Source organism: Pediculus humanus, genomic scaffold (assembly GCF_000006295.1).
Source record: "Pediculus humanus corporis 1103172107574 genomic scaffold, whole genome shotgun sequence".
Lineage (NCBI taxonomy): Eukaryota > Metazoa > Arthropoda > Insecta > Psocodea > Pediculidae > Pediculus > Pediculus humanus.
In genome coordinates this window covers 69,333-89,247 of record NW_002987189.1, presented here as the reverse complement: position 1 = coordinate 89,247, position 19,915 = coordinate 69,333, and the positions used below count along the sequence as shown (strand labels likewise).

The 19,915-nt window shown below is 30.0% G+C and overlaps 2 protein-coding genes across 2 annotated transcripts; both read right to left on the bottom strand.

The window, feature by feature from the left end:
• Positions 1–385: 385 nt before the first annotated feature.
• On the bottom strand, positions 386–844 carry Phum_PHUM220520 (uncharacterized protein; the record flags this gene model as incomplete). Its single annotated transcript, XM_002425734.1, has 2 exons — positions 386–534; positions 715–844. The coding sequence occupies 2 exons, from the start codon at positions 842–844 to the stop codon at positions 386–388; spliced, it is 279 nt and encodes a 92-aa protein (XP_002425779.1).
• A 7,997-nt stretch (positions 845–8,841) lies between these two features.
• Phum_PHUM220510 (uncharacterized protein) lies at positions 8,842–10,065 on the bottom strand (the record flags this gene model as incomplete). Its single annotated transcript, XM_002425733.1, has 2 exons — positions 8,842–8,885; positions 9,000–10,065. 2 exons carry the CDS (start codon positions 10,063–10,065, stop codon positions 8,842–8,844), a joined length of 1,110 nt encoding a protein of 369 aa, XP_002425778.1.
• Positions 10,066–19,915: the final 9,850 nt, after the last annotated feature.

Here is a 19,915-nt window from a genome sequence, read left to right as displayed (position 1 = left end):
TCCCCTAGGAACTAACGAACGAATCTACCCTAGATAATTATCATTATTATTATTATTACCACCAAACGTCATCGCACTCATCTCGACGAATTTCTATATATATATACAAACCGTAAACATCTTCATTTCTTTACGCTACGTGGGAGGGGGGGTAGGTGGGGGAAATAAATAGACTACCAATTAATAAAATAATAATAATAATAATAATAATAATAAAATCGCACTATGTGGGACGGCCCACATTCTTCGGAAAATATTATAAGTAGCACCACCGAAATTCGAGTATTTGTCCCTAAGGATTTGGGTAGAAACCCGGGATAAATGCTTAAAAACCCGACAAATAAGAGCCTTGTCGTGTTTAATAGTGAACATAATAATAATAATCTTACTCTGATTTGATCATATCAACGGGTAATTGCATGACGGAAAAATTATATTGAGTTTTGCAATGGTCGCAAATGGGTACGTAATAAGGTAAAGATTCGAAAAATTTTTCAATTTCATCCGATTTCGTCATGTTTCCGTTCGGTTTGCCTTTACCATTATCATTATTGCTAGTATCGCCATCATTGTTATTATCAGCCTTTTCGCTATTACGGTTCGAGTTCGTCGGGAGTTTAGACGACTTCTCATGAGCATCCTGATTTACAGCGGGCGATTCGTTTTTGCTATAAAATTTTTCCTTCGCTTTTCTAATTATCTGCTGTAATTTACCCATGCAATTTTCGCACATTTGAAATTCTTCTCTCCCCGTTTCACCTCCGTTTCCACCTCCACCTCCACCTCCTGCTCCCCCTCCTCCCGTTCCCGTTGCAGTTCCCGTTTTCGTTCCCGGATTCGACATAATTTTTTACAACGATTAAAAGTTCTTTTTTTTAAATTTTTCTTGGGAATTTCATTCGGCGATTCGAAACTTTAAAAATTTTAAAAGAGAGAGAAGACGGAGAGAGGAAGGGAGAGGAGAGAGTGAGAGAGAGCGCGCGCGAAAATAGAGAGAGAGAGAGAGAGGAAAAAAATAAATCGAAATAAAAAAATAAATCAAAATAAAAAAATTTTTTTTTTTTTTTTGTTTATCACCGACGGCGACATTTCATCACTATTACTATTATTATTATTATTGTTTTTATTTCACGTCTTCTGCTTTCGGCTTTTGCGTGTAATTTTCTTTCTTGCTTTTTTTTCAACCGCGAGACACGACGAAATAAAAAAAAAGAAAAAACCGCGAAACCACGTCGTTATTATTCATATTCGCGCGCTTTTTTTTTTTTTTTTTGAAATTTAAATTTAAAAATAGCGGGAATTTACATTTTAAAAAAAAAAATTATTGTTTTCACCGTTTAAAATTTTAATTTTTTTAATTTTCCGCTTCACGACGACGACGATGAGATGATGATGATGATGATGATGATGATAAAAATGATAAATTTTTCACGCGTTCGATTTAATTCCGAACGTAAATAATCCGTTCGATGCGTTATTCGAAATCCATTTTTTTTTCATAATGGGGAGGGGGAAGGTAATAATTATCCCGTAAAAAATTTTTTTTTCCACCTCTCCCTCTTTTCCGTTCCGACTTCCGCCATATTTTACACCCTGAAATTGCGAGCTTGTAAAATGGCGGCCTCGTTAAATCCGCATTCGGGATCAAAATTCCAGGATCCCATTAAAAATATCACCCTGGACAAAAGGGTATTACTAAAAAAATTTATGATTTTTTTTTATTAATGCCACGACAACAAACCTTTTCATTAATTTTTTGGTTTTAAACGTGATTGTTCGAGACGAAAAAATGAAAAACGTAATTTAACAAAGAGGACAACAACAACAACAACAACGATATCGTCAAACACAAGCAAATAAATTTGAAAAAGAATGAGAGAGAATGAGAGAGAGAGAGAGAGAAAAAAGTATCAAATTGAAATGAGAAAAAAACACTAACAAACAAACGTAATAAAAAATAATAATAATAATAATAATAACAAAAATAATTACGTGGTTATAGAAAATAAACAAAAATTTTAAAATGTATAATATGGAACTTTAGCGACCGCTTTTAAATTTTTCTCATTTATTATTATTATTAATATCGTTTGTTGTTGTTGTTGTTAGACAAGTGACTACGTGACTTTAAAATTTTCACATTTGTTTCAGGTTACAAAGTTGTTTCCGTTTGTTTGAGGAAATAAAAAATTTTTCCTTTTTAAATTTTTGTCAATTTTTTAATATGATGATGGCTCTCTTTCTCACTCTCTTCCCCCTTTTTCTCTCTCTCTTTCATTTTCCCATTCTCTTTGTCTCTTTAACTTTTACTCGTTCATTTTCTCCTTCTCTTTTCATTTTCCCCTATCTCTCTTTTACATCCTACTCTCTCTCTCTCTCTCTCTCCTTCTCTCTTTCGTTTTCCTCTTCCCTTGCTTCTGTTTCTCTCTCTTTATTCATTCTATCCTTTCCTTTTTCTCTCTTTCTTCCTTTTTTCCCTTTTTTCCCTTTCTCTATTTTCTTTTTCTCTTTCTCTCTCTTTCATTTTTTCCTTCTCTCCCTCCTCTCTCTCTCGTACACCCTACTCTCTCTTCCACCTCTCTTTCTCTTTTACATTCTACTTTCTCCCCCACTCCCTCCTTCTCTCTTTTATTTCCCCTTCTCTCCGCCTCTCTCTATTTTACATCCCACCTTCTCTCCCTTTTACATTTTACCTTTCTCTCCCTCTCTTCCCTTCTTTCTCTTTCTTTCATTCTCTCTCCCTCTATTTTCTTCTTCCTTTTCTTTCTCTTTCTTTTTCATTTCCTTCTTCCCACTCTCTTCCCCTTTCTTTCTCTCTTCCGTTCTTTTTCTTTACACAAAACATTAACCTTTGGATTATTTTTGTTATTAATTTTCCCGGAAATTTTTAAACAAAATATTAATATTATTATTATTATTATTATTATTACGAAGCACCGCGTTTTCGTTATTACCATCAATTTCACAACTTTCTCTCTCTCTCTCTTTCTCTTTCTACCTGAGTTTTTTTTTTTTTGAAAAAATAAACGTTGCGACATTTTTTTTTTCTCCAGTAATCGAATAATTTTTTTTTTATTTGAATTTCCGTCGTGGCGTTTTATTTATTTATTTATTTTTCTCTAGATAATCAAAAAACGTTTTTTTTTCTCCAGCGTTATTTTCCTCCCCGTCTTCCTCTTTTTTATTCCCCCCCCTCCGAAAAAAAAAGAAATTTGAATTATGTGTTAATTTTCACGAGATTCGATATAATTTTAATTTTTAAACGTTGGTAAAATTGCCGTGGAATTCTCACGGAAAAACCTACCATTTTTTCCAGGCATCATTATTATCATTTTAAATACGGTTTTTAATTATTTATTTTTTAATTACTACCTTTTACATAAAAATTTTAATAACAAGAACAAAAAAAAAAAGATAAAAGATTTTCAAAAAAGAAAAAACCTGGAGAAAAAGTTTTTTTTGTTGTTTTTTTTCCCTCGTACCAAACTCCTGGAGAAAATAAATTTTCCAGAATTTATTAACCGTAAGATTTTTTTTTTTTTTTTAATTTAAATTTGTTATTTGAATTAATCAAAACTCACTCGTTCTCGACTTCATATTTTTCAAAGTTGTTTTTCCGGTTTTTGTTATTTCCAGTCACCTTCTTTCGGTTTTTGTTCCCCCCCCCCTTCATCCTCCCCCTTTTTTTAATTTTTTTTTTGTTTAATCAATCTTAAAAAAAAAAAAAAAACTTTTTACTTTTTTTTTAATTGAAATTTATCGAATTATTTATTTATTAATTTTTATCCGTAACAAAAAAATGAGAACCGGAACCGGAAGTGAACTGGAAAATTTCAAAAAGTTTTACTTTCACTTACGACTTAAACTCCGATGAATCAACAACAACAACGATAACAACAACGGTGATATTTTTATTTTTATTTTTTGATAAATCATTAAATAAAAAAATTACAGAAAGCAGAAGACGAGAACGATATTTAAACAGACGGAAATCGTTAATTGAGAAACCGGAAGTAATAAAAAAAATCGTTTTAAAACAATGAAAACTCTGTTTTAAAAAAATAAAATGAAATTTAAACGAATTGGTGATGTTTTTTTTTTTTTTGGAATAAACAAAAAAAATTGTTTCAAAACTTTACGCCCCCTTCTCCTCCCCACGTGCTTCAAAACTTTATAACGCTCCTCCTCCCCCCCCGGCACGTCTTTTTGAAATTTTACGCGGGAAGAGTCGGACATATGCCGGTAATACAAAGTCAAAAAGAAAAAAAAAAATTTTCTGTATTCCCTTATTTTTTTTTCGACTTCATCGTCATTTCCGTTTTAAAACTATTATTCTCTCTCTCTCTCTCTCTCGTATTCTAACTTTCTAGAAAGTCATCAAACGGAAATAAAAAAAGAGGGAGTAAAAGGGGGGGCGTGGGCGGGAAATAAAATAAAAATAAAATGAAAAAGACTAGTTTAAAAAAAAAAAAGAAATTTTATTTTTCCAAGAGTCATCGTCGTCGTCGTCGTCGTCGTCATCGACGTCATCGTCATCGTCGTCGTCGTCGTCGTTCAAAATTTATTCTTCTTCATCCAAATTGTCGAGTCGGTAATTAAGAAGTTTAATGATTTTTTAAAACGAATTTTACTGATCCGTTAAATCTTCTTCCACGGCCTTTTTTACCCCGTCTCTCTCTCTCTCTCTCTTTCCCTTTTTTTACACGATCCCCCACCTCTCCTTTCCCTCCCGCGTCTAAGATGTTATTTTCTTTTCGATCCTTTTGCAAAACCACTTTCGCAACAACCTTTTCATAAAAATCTACTAAAGTAAAATAAAAATTTGTTTTTTTTTTTCTGACAACGTTTAAAAGTTTCCTTTTTCTTCGTTCCTTTTACTTAAAAAAAATAAAATTTTTTTTTTCAATCGTTTGATCCGTAATTAATTTAATTTTTATTTCTTTGAAATTTTGTCGTCACCGCCGTCGCCACTTCCGCCTTCGGAACAATTAAGCTTTTTTACATTTTCCACTTCCTCCCCATCTCCCCGTTCCCGGGGGTAACTTTTCTAATAAAATTTTAATTTTCCATTTTTTTTTTTTTTTTACACGCCTCATAACAACAATTCAATTTGAACCGCGATGAAATTTATATAAATTTACTCTCGATCGTGTAAATAGAAAAAAAGAAACTAATTAAGGTATATATACATGGTGCTGATGAACGTGGAAGGAGAAAATGATATCACGTGAAAATTCTATAAAAACAATCGGTTAATTATGAATAAAAAAAGGAATGAAATGAAATGATATATTCAGGTACGACAATGGTTTGTTAAAAATATTCAATTGAAAAGTTTCTTTTTCTCTCTCCCTTTCTCTCTCTTTCTCTCTCTTCATAAACCTTTTTTAGTCAATTATCCAGAAAGAATTTTACTGGAATTAAACTTTGACAAAAAAAAAAAAAAAAATTATTCAAAGTGAATATTTTATTATTCGGTCGCCCTTTCGACCTTTTTTTTTTTTTTTAAATTTCTATCGTTTTATTCGTTACACAATTTGTCTTCTGTGAATTTTGGAATTTTCTTCTGGAAAAACGTTTTCTTTTTTATAATGTAAATCTAATTCGAATTTATCCAAATCCTCTTTTTCCCGTTACTTTCTCTTTTTCTCTCTCTCTCTCCCTCTTTTTTCCTTTCCTTATGTTTTTCTTTATTTCTCTTTACTTCTTTCTCTCTTTCCTTCATCTATCTCTTTTCCCCTTCTGTGTCTCATCTCTCATTCTTTTCTTTTTCTCTCTCTTTCTCTCTCTGTTTTACTTTCCCCTTTCTATCTCTTACTGTAATTCGAAATTTATCCAAAAATCCTCTTTTTTTTTCTTTCTCCTTTTTTCCCTTACTTTTCCTCTCTCTCTTTCTTTTTTTCTCTTTTTTCTTAATGTTTTTCTTTATTTCCTCTTTTACCTCTTTCCTCCATTCCCTCTCTTTTTTTTCTATCTTTCCCCCTTCCTTTCCCTCTTTCCCTCTCTCTCTTTTTTCTATCTGTGTCTCTTACTGTCTTCTTTTTTTCTCTCTTTCTCTCTGCCTTTTTCCCTCTTTTTCTAATTTGAATTTGTCCAAATTTTCTCTTTCTCCCCCTTTTATTCCCTCTTTCTCTTTCCCCCCACTTTCTTTTCTAAGTTTATTTTTATTTCTCTTTACCTCTTTCCCTCCTTCTCTATCTTTTTCCTCGCTGTGTCTCTCATTGCTTTCTTTCTTTTTCCCCTTTTTGCCTTTCTTTCCCTTTTTCTCTCTTTTTTTCTTTCTGCGTTTCTCACTGTTTCTATTTTTCTCTCTCTCATTTTCCCTTACTTTCTCTTTCTCTATCTCTCTTTTAATCACATTTTTTTTCTGTTGGTCTCTTTAATTCTTCTTTCTGTCTTTCAATATCCTCTCTTTCCCCCTTTCTTCCCCTACTTTTCCTCCTCTCTCTCTCTCACTGTGTGTGTGTGTGTTTTTCAATTTCATTCTCATTACCTCTTTCTCCTTTTTCTCTTTTACTCCGGGGTCTAATAACCGCAAAATGATATTAACGCGGACGTCATCATCAAAGGTTTTTCCGTTCGATTAGTAATAAATTTCTATTCATTTACCACCGCAATATATGGTAATATATTGCGGTGGTAAACGAGTTGGTAAAACCGTGTTAAATCGAAATTAATTTCTTCGCCGTGGGTATACTTTGTCGACATTTAAAAAAAAAAAAAGAGAGAGAGAGAGAGAGAGATAGAAGTGAGGAAGCATCTCATCATCATCATCATCATCAACGTTTCATCCAAAAAACATTTTTAATGAAAAAAAAAAAATTTTAAATTTGACGTCGTCGATGCCAAAAAAAACAAAAAAAAAAGTTTGACGTGACCTTCAAGTTGAAAAAAATCTCACGACAAAAATTTTGCATGAACGTACACATACGATATGTTAAACATTTTTATTATTATTATTATTATTATTCTTCCACGTCTCTCTCTCTCTCTCTTATTCTCACCTTGTCAGTCGTGCCCTTCGTGTGTATGCATACATACGTTCATCACATTTCCTCTTTTATGATGCCGTCAAATTTAAAAAAAAAATTCCCGTGTTATTATTATTATTATTATTATTATTATTATTATTATTATTATTATTATTATTATTATTATTATTATTATTATTATTATTACTTCCACGTTTTGAACATCATATTGATTACACGACGAAAGTGTGAATTTTTTTTTTTTTTTCGACATCTCAATATACACAATGAAAGAAGAGAATGTAGGAAAAGCGGAAAAAAAAAACTTTCCAAAGTGAAATGTACGGAAAAAAGATAAAAAAAGAAAAAATTCAATGGAAAACCGTAATAATAATAATAATAATAACAATAATAATAATAATAATAATAATAATAATAATAATAATAATAATAATAATAATTGACCGGTAAAAATCAGTCAAACGTAAACCTGAAAAAAAAAACCGAAGGAAAAACCGTTTTTTTCAATCCACAATCCGATAAATGATAAAAAGGTAAAAAATGTTTGTTTAAAAGGTAAAACCGTTCGAATTACCTTTCCCCCCTCTGTCTCTCTTTCTCTTTTTCCTCTCTCTCTCTCGTTTCGGTCCTTTTTTTTTAGGATAAAAAATAAAAACAAAAGGGAAACGATTGAGGAGAGAGAGACAGAGAGAAAAAAAAAGTAAAATTTAAAACAACGATAATGAAAAGTTTGGGGAAAAGGTTAGTGGGGGGGACGAGGAGAGAAAGGGGAAGGAGGAGATTTTTTTGTTTACTGGAGCCACGTAAGAAAAACAAAAAAGGAAAAATGACGACGCGTCAGACTTGCGAAAAGATGAATTACTTTCGAGTGAAACAGAAGAGATTAATGAAGGAAAAGTGTAAAAACGAAAAGTGCGGACGTCGAAACGTACAATTACACTAATTGAAAAACCATCGCATTTAAATTAATTTACGAAAAAAAAGGAAAAAAAAGGGAAGAAAAAGGAAAAAAAGGAAAAAAAATTTTTTTCGTAACGTTAGAAAATGTAAAAACCGAAGAGGAAAAAAAAAATTTTTTTTTAAACGTTTCGACCGGAAATTTTTAATAATAATAATAATAATAATAATAATAACCACGAAAACGACAACGACTACGACGATAATGATGATAATAATGGCGGGGGTGGTGATAATAATAATAATAATAATAAATAAACAAATTTAAGTTTTTATTTAAAAAAGAAATAATGAAAACGAAGAGAAATTTTTAATTGACAATAAATTTCATTTCCGTGGAAAATTTTTCTCAGAACCTCCCCCACCACCGCCACCACCACCCCACACCATTTTTACGAATCCGCCATTTTGATTTTTTGAAAAAAAAAAAAAAACAAATAAAAATCTTATTTGTATTCGTATCGCGTAACGATGATCTCAAGCTCGAAATTCTCCCCCCCCCCCCTCTTATAGAACCGTCATGAGAAAAGAGAGATAGAGATTTAAAAATAAACGTGGAAAAAGAAAGAAAATACGTACTTATGTATTTATGTGTGTTGGGAAAAGAGATAAAGACACGTTAAAAAAAAGTAATAATTAACAGAATCGTTTTCGCTCGTGAAAAAATTTTTCCTAGAAAAAAAAAGCGGAAACCCAACGAGGCAAACGGCAAACAGCAACCGGGTTTGTTTGTTTGGTGATGCATAAAGTAAAAAGAAAAAAAAATCAAATGAATAAATGATGGACGACAAAAGCGAGTCGAAAATGATATTAATTTTTTTTTTTTAACATAAAAAGCAAAAAAATCGTGTCAGGAGAACGTGTGCGTATGATCCCCCTACACGTACGGTCATCATTTGAAGGATAAACCTTTTGTATGCTTTTTTTTTCTCCAACCTTTTGATGTTTGTCGTTTGTTACTTACCCTTCTCTTTCTCCTCTCATCATCAACAACACCAACGCTTTTTTTTTTCGAATAATAATTTGTTTTTAAAAAATCATTAGACTCACCTAAAAATCCAGGTATCGCACCTAGGGGCATAACAAACAAACTAACCAAAAGATCCGCAATGGCCAATGACAATAAAAAATAATTGGTGACATTTTGAAGTCTCGTGTCTAAACACACGGCTAAACAAACTAATATGTTACCGAGTCCTCCGGCAATGATAAAAACTAACACGAACACAAACGACCACTCATAATTATATAAATTTTCAATAGTCGATTCGAAATTTCCGCTTCCACTTCCGGTTCCGCCGATTCCGCCCATTCCACCTCCGGGATCCGAACCGAAAAAAACATTTTGTATCGAACATTTAAAAACGTTATTCCACGATTCGATATCTTCGTAATAACTATAATTTGATTGTAGTGACGTAAGCAATTGATCGCTTTCCGGTTCTTTGATTGTTTTGCAATTCATAACCAATTGTAAAACATCCGTTATTGAACTTTGACAAAGAGCAGAAGACATTATTCTCGGGAACCTGGCCCAAAAAGACGAACCGTTTCCGTTTTTAAATAATTTCGTTTTATCATCGAACAAAGTCATACCCGTACCCGCCAAAACGTTTACGGCCATTTTGAATTGTGGCGTGTCGCACGCGGCGTTGCATTTCGAACATTTGTACGTTTTGAAACGTGATTTGAAACTTTTGTAACGAATTTTCTCGGCTACGCAACGGAAATAATCGAATTTTTCGTGGATTTTCGCCGGTCTGTCGCACGAGAGTATGGAGGCTTTTGTAAATTGCGGTCTAGAATCGCACGTGTCGTTGTATAGATCCATGTTCGGTGTGTAAAGTCCGAACGTGTCGAACGTTTGAAAAAAATGACAGGAAAGATCTTGAAACCACCGTAACGTCGAATTTCCCCAATCCGTCGTGTCGAAAAGAGATAGCGAAGAATCTTCGATGGAAGTTTCGTGTGAAAATCCACCGGAATTTTCCGGAAATAATAAAGATCGAAATAATTCTTCGGAATCTGATGATGATGATGAATTCTTATAAAAATCTGTTGATGTCGTATTGGTTAATGAAAATCCGTTCGGAAACCACCATTCGCCACCTTCCATCAGGATTATTCGGAAAACTTTTCTTTTTCTTTTTCTTCACCTTCTTCACCTTCTTCTTCTTCTTCTTCCACGTCTTCTTCTTCTTCTCACCTTTGAGTTGAAAATCTTTTGATATTTATTCCGTTTTTAATTGTCATTTTTTTAATTCGTGATGGCAAACATTTGAACGAAACCTGCTGACATTTTCCCTGAAACAACAAAAAAAACAAAAAATTATTCAGGTATTCGAAAGCACGCGCACGTACGCACCCACGCATTTCAACGACACTTATTCATCATTATTATTATTATTGTTATTGAGGACGCGAAACTTGTGAGAAAAAAAAAACATTTTCTTTTTTTTTTTGTTTCTTTCCACTTGTTAATTTATGATAATTAACGTTTCGAAACGTCGTCGTCGCCAACAGCGTTTATCACCACCACCCCCACCACTCCTACAGAAACAACAGCAACAGGAAAAAAAATTATAATAATTTTGCTAAAACTTGATAAAAAAAAAAAAAAATTGTAATTAATTTTATTATTAATCGAAATAAAAAAACTTTTAATTAACTTTTTAATTTTTTTTTCCTCTGCTTTCCTTTTCTTCCTTTAAATAAGAATTTCCTTTTTTCCCCTACCTCCCCTACTTCTTCCCTCCCTTCTTCTTCCTCCCTTTCCCTTTTTTCTCTTTTTTAAAAAAAAAAAAATTCACAAATTGAAAAAAATTTCCTGAAGAAAATACTCGACGGCGTAACAATAATCACTTGTAAAAATATTTTACAAATTTTTTATTAAAAAAAAATTGTACCACGTATCGAAATAATAATAATAATAATAATAATAATAATAATAATAATAATAATAACGATGATAACGGTGGTAATGATGATGATAATGATAATAAATTTCTCTATAATTTTTCCAGATTTTTTTTTTTTAAGTAAATTTTCCAAAAGAAAAATTAAAATAAAATTTTTTTTTTTTTTTCGTTTTTTTCTCTTTCGTTCTCTTCCCACTCCCTTCCTCCCCTCAAACCTCCCCGCCCCACTTCCTCCTCTTTCACTTCATGCCGCACACCGCCATTTTTTCCTTTCTTTTCTTTTTTTTCTTTTTTTTTTTTTGATTTATTTATTTATAATTTTATTATCTTCATACATCATCGTTTTTTCTTTGCTCTCCTTTTTTTTTTCTTTTTTTTCTCCATCATTTTCATTTTTCTTCTTTTTCTTTTTTATTTTTTTATTATCAATTACACTTTTGTGATAACATCATCATCGTCGTAATCATCATCATCATCATAAGCATCATTATTATCATCATTGTTCGTTTATTAAATATAAAATTAATTAAATTATTTTACATGCGTTTTTTTTCTTTTTTCGCTAAAAATAAAAACGTCGGACGCGCGAATCAAGAGTATTGCACTATCATCATTATCATCAGTTATGCCACCGTACATTCATCAGTTAAGTCGCCATAATAATCATCATTAGAATCATCAGTTAAGTCGTCGTAATCATCATCACTATCATCAGTTATGTCGCCATAATCATAATCATAGTCATCATCATAATCATTATCATCATCAACATCATCATAATCATCAGCATCATCATCATCAGTTATGCTGCCATAATCATAATCATCATCATCGTTATCGTCATCACCCCCGTCGTTTTTATCATTATCATTATCAATTACATGATCATGATCATGATCATCACCAGTTATGTTACCATCATCATCATCTTCAGTTATGTCGCTAAAATCATCATCATAACCACCGTCGCTTTCATCATCATCGTCGCCATCATCACCAACACCATCATCATCAGTTATTTCGCTATAATCATCATCATCATCTTTATTATCATCATCATTGTTTCATTAGAGCTAAATATAAAATCAATCAAATATTAATTCCATTAACAAAAAACGCATATAAAAATATATTTCGTACACGACCGAATTTACAGAGTTTGTTCTATTTACGCCGCGTGTTCGCGTTCACAATGGATTCGATAATAAGGTAAACAAGTGACACGAATCCAATAAAATAAAATTTTTTTTTTATTTACATTTAAACGATAAAGAAAAAAAACACCTGTACAGGTTGCCTGTATCGGTTCTTTATTCGTACCTGTTTTCATTATTCATGTAATTTTTAATACATTCAATACAACAACCTAATTTCTAATATTTTTTGTTGTTTGTTTTGTGAGAGAGAGAGAGCGAAAGAGAGAGAGAGAGAGAAAAAGAGAAAATGATATTCGTGTCATAATCTTTCTTCATCTTTTTTTTATTACGATCTCGAAAAAAAAACCGATATATTTTCTTATTCCACTCCTTTTTTTTTTCTTTCTTAATATATATTTTCAATCGATGGAAATTTCCAGAAGGATTATTTATTATTATTATTATTTACCTGGAAACGAACGTGAAAAAAAAATTTTTTCTTTTTTTCATTCTTCCTACCCCCCTTCCTATTGCGATAATAATAATAATAACGAATCATATCGATTTAAAAGTATAGTTAGTGGGTAATAATAGTAATAAATTTTACCGTGGCAATAGAATAATAATTTTATTTATTTATTTATTTTATTGTCGTAAAATTTGAAGAAAATAAATGTAAATAAAAAAAATTTTTTTCCCCCTCCCTCCACATCTCTCTCTTTAATAAATTACATATCGGTATAAGGGCGGCAATAAATAAAAACAAGATAATTCATCGACCCTTCTTCTTCTTCTGCCACGTCGCATTTTTTAAAAGTCAATGGAAGGCGGCGGGAGGAAGGGAGGAAGAGGGGCAGTGACAAAAAACATGAAATATTTTTTTTTTAATATTTGTTTGTTTGTTTCGCCACAAAATTTAACCAATGACAACAAAAAAAAATTCAATAAATAAATTTTTCTTTTGTCGTGGCATTAACTTTTAAAAAAATATTTTATTTGTAACTGAAAACAAAAAAAAAAAAAAAAATTTTTTTTGGACGTGTAACTTAGAAATAATTTTTCGAATCGATGGAAAACTGGAAAAAATATCGTGTCAATAGAAAAAAAAAATAAATTAATTTAAATGACGACAAAATTTATTTTATGAACAAAACGGAAACGAAATTAAATTAAAAAAATGTTTGAAATCATAAATGAAAATAAATAAAAAAGAAAAAAGTAAATTATTTAATTCCAGAAAAATATTTTTCTATTAATGCATTCGCCGCTGGAATTTCATTCTACGCCATTTCGTATCCCCCCGCCTCACCCGCTCCGCCTCGCCCTTCATCTATTCAACCCACCTCTTTGCCCCCCCTCTTCCTTTCCCTCTCTCTTTTTTTTCCCTCTTTTAGACGCAAAAATATTTTAATATGGCGCATAAATTATTCAAGTCGTAAAAAAAAAAAAAAAAAAAAAATGAAAAAATATGCGTTTTTAATTTATTATCATTATCATCATCATCGTTATCATCGTTATCATTATCATTATCGTTATTATTATTATTATTATTATTATTATTATTATTATTATTATTATTATTATTATTATTATTATTATTATTATTATTATTATTATTATTATTATTATTATTATTATTATAACAGTCTATTAAATAATAAAAAGGAAAAAATTATGAATTTTGTAATAGGGAGAAAAAGGCTTGAAAAAAAAAAGAGATAGAGAGTGAGTGAATGAGTGAGTGAGGGAGAGAAAAAGAAATGGGGAGGTGAAGAGAGAGAGAGAGAGAAGAAGGGTTACAAAAAGAGAAATTAAGAGAGAAAAAGTGAAAAAGAAAGAAATGTAAAAGTAGAAAAAAGAGAGAAATAGAAAGGAAAAGAAAAAAGTGAAGAGAGGTAGAAAGAGAAAAAGAAGGAGAGAGAGACACGGACACACTATACTAAAAGAGAGGGACACACACACACACACTATACTAAAAGAGAGAGACACACACACACACACTATACTAAAAGAGAGAGACACACACACACACACTATACTAAAAGAGAGAGACACACACACACACACTATACTAAAAGAGAGACACACACACACACACACTATACTAAAAGAGAGAGAGCGAAAAGCACGCAAGGAGGAAAATAAGAGAGAGAGAAAGGAACACACAGGGAGGCAAAATAATAGAGAGAGAGAGAAACAGAGGGAAAGTTTGAAAGGAAGAGTGGTAAAAAAAGAATGATAGGCACAACAGTGAGAGAGAGAGATATACACACAGATAGAATAAAAGAAACAGAGGTGTAATAAGAGAGAGAGAGAGAAAGAGAGAGCGTGAAAGGATAACAAAAAATATATATGAAAAAAAAAATTTCAGGTTTTTAGATTCGCATGAAGGGAAAACATGTAAAAACAAAGTTAATGTTTCTTTAAATGTAAAATTAATGCAACCCTAAACTCCATTTATTTTGTTTTGTTTTTTTTTTTTTTATATTTAACTTTCGGGGAACGAGGGGAGATGAGAAGAAGAAGGAGAGGAGAGAAAAGAGAGAAGGAGAGAGAGAGAGAGAGAGAGAGAGAGAGAGAGAGAGAGAGAGAGAGAACAACGTTCAACGTTTTGAAATTTCATTTCAACATCAGTCATTTTTTTTTTTTTTTTAAAACATTATTAATAACGGTTCGCTAAAACCAGGCAAAACAAACAAACAAAAAATTTTCCTTTTTTCCTCTCTTTTATTCATAACGATAATATAAAATAAAGTGTCATTAGAATATTTAAAATAAAATAAAACCACGCACGAACGCACGCACGCACGCACATCACAGAGCATAAAGAATTAAAAAAAGAAAATTTTTTACGCATATTCCGCCATTTTTTTTTTTTCAAATCAATCATTCAAAAAATTTTTAATTTCTATTGACACGTCTTTATTCAAATTAATAATAATAATAATAATAAAATAAAAACCTTTTTTTTCAATCGCACAATTAGTGCAAAATGAACGAAAAGAAACGATTAATTAATAATTTAAAAAAAAATTATTTTCCATTCAATTTTTTTTTTGTTTCGTTTATCCGCCATTTTATTTTTTTAGTTTCAAATTAAGCTCCCCCTCCCCTCCCCCTTTTTTTTCTTTTATTTTAAAAAAAATATTTTTCTTATAAAATATATTCGTTAAATATTTTTAATACCGGATCATTTTCTTAACAATTACTTTTAATAATAATACTAATAATAATGATGATAATAGTAATAATAATAATAATAATAATAATAGTAAACATCAATTTTCCTTATTTATTTTGGTAAATATTTATTTTACGGAGAGAAAGAGAGAGAGGGAAAGGGTAAAAAAGGGAAAAGGTTAAGAAAAACATTCGAAAAAGTTTTTCTCAAAACTATTTTTTTCTTTTCTTGTTTTTTTTCTTTTGAAAAAAGGAGAGAGTGAGAGAGAGGAAGTGGACGAGTGGGAGGGGAGAGAAAGAGAGAAAGGGAGGGAAAGGTTTTAAAAAGAAGGCAGGATCGAATTTGGAGAAAGAAAAATTTTTTTTCACAAAAATTATACCGCCCTTTACCATTTTGTAATTTTTTGTTTTTATTTTTTATTTTTCTTTTAAACCGATGAACCTTTTCCCGTGGGATTCATTTCCCCCTCCCTCCCCTCCAAAGAAAAATAAGAAATTATTCAAAATTATCGGTAATACGAATACGAAACGCGTGTAGAGGGGGATGGGGGAGAAGAAGAAAGAAAAAAAAAAATTTAAATTCCATTTCGCGAATGAAAAAAAAATTTACGCATACGGAAACACGATTGTTTCTACTCATACCGATACTAATACAAACTCACGATCGACAACAAACGTGCAAACGAAAAAACAAACAAACGAGAAAAAAAAAGAAAATTTATCAATAATAGTAATAAAATAAAAAAAAGAAGTAGAAAAAAAAATTTCGTTCTTTTTCCTTTTTTTTTTTATAAATTAAATTTATCGTTTCCTGTTTTGAGTTTTAATAAAATAAAAAAAATTAAATTATTAATTTTTTTATAAAAAAGGGAAGACAAAGGAGGGGCAACGGAGGGAGAGAGGGAGGGGAAGGGGGAAAAAAATAAATTCTTTTTAAAAAAATAAACAAAATCTTTTGTATGAAAAAAAAAAAAAAAGAAAAAGAAAATTTAATATCGCGACAATTTATTAATTCGTTTTTTTATATTAAAAAAAAAAAAAAAAGAAAATTTCAACGTGAATATTTCATTATTATTATTATTATTATTATTATTATTATTATTATTATTATTATTATTATTATTAATATAAAAAAAAAATTATTTATTTATTATAAATGACGTTCGATATTGTTTTTTTTTTTTTTTTAAAAACTGTCAGATTATGTTTTTGATTCGATGAATTATATCAATTATCATCTTAATATTAACGACATTTTTCTATTAATAAATCAAAAAGAGAGAGAGATAATGCGGTTAAAAAGCAAAAAATTAACGACCGAGTTAAACATGGTAAAAGGTCAAAGGTTATTAAAATGATTAGTCAATTACGAAAACGAGAGCCAGATTGTCGGCGGCGCGTACGGAGAATAAAATAAAAAAAAATTTATTTTTGATTGATTTAAAAAAAAAAAAAAAACGTACCTTTAGCCAATAATTTCTTACACTTAAATTTTTTTTGTAATCTTAATTTTATTAACAAACAAACGAACAAACAAACAAACAAACAACTTAAAAAAAACGCTCAAGATTTTTTTATTTTTTATTTAAAAAGAATTAGAGATCTGCGGCTCTTTTTCTTTTCTTTTTTTTTCTTTTTCGTTTTTCCATTTTGAATTTTTTTTTTTTTAATTTATGACAGACGTTACGATGATGATAATAATAATAATGATAATAATGATGATGATTAGCGAACCGACAGCGTCCCTTGGGTAACTAATAAAAAAAATTTTCCGGGAAGATGAAATACAAACACGTCGTAAAATATAATTTTAAAAAAATTTACCTTTAAGTCTTAAGACCGTCTTCGAAATCCCTCCTTCATTTGTTATTAATTAATTTTTTCGAACACCCGCACACCCCCTCACCCTCCCACACCCCCTAATACCGTAAGACCCCCACAATCGTTAATAATCGTAATAATAAGACATAGATTATCAATCAAAACAAAAAATTTATTAAAACAAAACCCAAAACAAACACTCACAACCAATACCTATTAAAATTTAACTTAACAACAACAACAACAAAAAGAAAAAACAAACATCAACATAATGAAGAGGTGAGAGATGGAGGAGGAGAAGCGGAGGGAAAGAAACAAACCAACAAACAAACGAAAAAATTATTATTATGATTGTTTTTTCTTGCGTTTTTTATTTATAAACGCATCCACGCACGAGGCACCCGCAATAAAATTTCTAATTTTAATACCAAAACAATAATAATAATAATAATAAAGGATGAAAATAATAATGATAATAATAATAAACGTGTAAATATCTTTCGAATAGATGATAATTGACGTTAAATATAAAAACCCCGTCAGAATGAATAATGGATACGCAATAACGCTCTTCCAATTCCTTCCCTCTCCTCCTCCTCTCGTACATTTCACTCTGTCTTTTTTTTTTCATTTTTTCTTTCTTTCTGTCTTTTTTCCTTTCTTTATTTTTCTTTTTTTTTATTTTCTTATTTAAATAAAAAATATTAAAAAAAAAAAAAAAATTAAACCTTTTGTGTCGTTGTAGGTAATAATTTCATCAAAGTCATATATATAAAATCCTTGACACCGATTTCTTTTTATCCCTTTTCCTTCGTGAAAAAAAAATAAAATAAAATTCTAATGCCACGACACGAATTTAATAATCGATTATATCAAAAAAAAAAAAAAATTGAAATTCTAACGTCACGACGGGCTGGAAAAAAAAATTTAAAAGAAACGAAAAAAAAAAAATTTCGTTATGTAAATAATTACAATTCGTAAATTATAATATTACGTAATAATTATTACGTCATAATTATTATATTTATTTAATGATAATAATAACGTTACGAATTCGTCAGTGACGTCAATTCTCACACGGTTGAGTGTAAAAAAGATAACCGATTGAAAGTTGAAAGAGTTGAGTAATTAGGATTGAGAGAAAAGAAAAAAAAAGGGGAGGAGCGAATTAAAAAAGAAAGAAAAATCGTCCAATCAAAAAATTTCTTTTTTTTAATTGGTTGATTACGAAATCGTTCACTAATTATTTTTTCACGCTCTCTTTATCGTTATAAATTTGAAATTTTTTGTTATTTTAAATTGATTTTTAATGTTTGTCTTTTGTTCTGGATTGATGATGCTGATGATGATGATGATAATAATGATGATGATAATAACGATGATGATGCTGATGATGTTAATCCCCAACGTTCGATTTTCTCGTTTTAAAAATTTTATTAAAAAGTTTAAAAGAAAATAAAATAAAAAAATTGATGAATACCAATTACGTAGGGAGAGAAAGAGAGAGAGATAGAGAGAGTAAATGAGAGAGAGAGAGAGAAAAAAATTTCGATATATATATATCATATATATCTATATATGATATATATATATCTATATATGATATATATATATATATATATATGAACATAATAGAATATAATGTAATAATGATAATGATAATGATAATGATAATAATAATAAATTCATTTTTTTCTTTTTTTTTTTTTTTGCTTTTTCTTTCTCCCTTTGGACTAAATTAATCGCGAAGAGAATAATCACGTGCAATAAGCGGTTCGTTTGTAAAAAAAAAAAAAAATGGCGGCGAGACCTACATTTCATTCGTGAGAGTTTAATAAGCTTAATAAAAAAAATTATTATTATCATTATTATTAATATATATATTTTTTTCCTTTCCCCCCTCTCCCGTTCTTTTTCATTTATTAAATTATTACATACGTGTATAATTTTATTTTTTTCCTTTGTGGTTTTTATTATTATCATTATTATTATTATTAATTTTTTTCAAAGGTTTTGAAAAACTTAATGCACATTTTAAAAGGGGTTTTAATTTTTCCACGCGGTTCGGTATAATCAAAAGTAAAAAATTATTTTATGTATATGATAAGTAATGAGTTTATAGAGCATAACGCAAATGAACATGACCTAATGTTTGTTGTTTGTCGCAGAATGGGAATGGGAATGAGAATGAATAAATTCTAGAATTAATTTTATAAAAAAATTTAAAAAAAAAAAATTTCATTCAAATTTGAATATGGTTGGTAAAATTACTCTTTGTCGACGACACTTTAATTTTTTATAAATATTTTGATAAAAATTTCTACTTACGGTCCTGATGTGTTGTTAATTATCGTTAATTAATATTTGGTAAAAATTTTCTTTTTTTTGGTGGAATCACGGAAAGTTTAAGGAAAATTGATTTTTACGTCTCGTTATTTCTCTCTCTTTTTCTCTCTTAAGCTAATTCACTCTCTCTTTTTTTCTTCTGTATTCTTGTCGCTCTCTTTTTTCCTCTCACTATTGCTATTATTTTCTCTTTTGCCATAACTTTCTTTAATACCACAATCATTCTCTTTTTCTCTCTTTTAATACTGCATATATTTTATCTCTTACTGTCTATTGCTATTAATCTATCTCTCTCTCTCTCTGTCTCATCATCATCACTATTTTTGACTCCCTGTCTCCTTTTCTTTTTTGCTATCTCTTTCTTTCTAGACATCACACTCTTTCTATATCTCTCTCTCTCGCTCGTCATCACTGTCTTTCTCTTTCTGCCTCTTCTCTTGTTATTCTTCTTTCTCTTGTTATCTCTCTCTCTCTTATCTTATTTCCATCATATCTTTATCTTGTTATCTCTCTCTTCTCCCCCTTATCGCTGCCACATTCTTTCTCTTTCTGTTCCCTTCTCTCT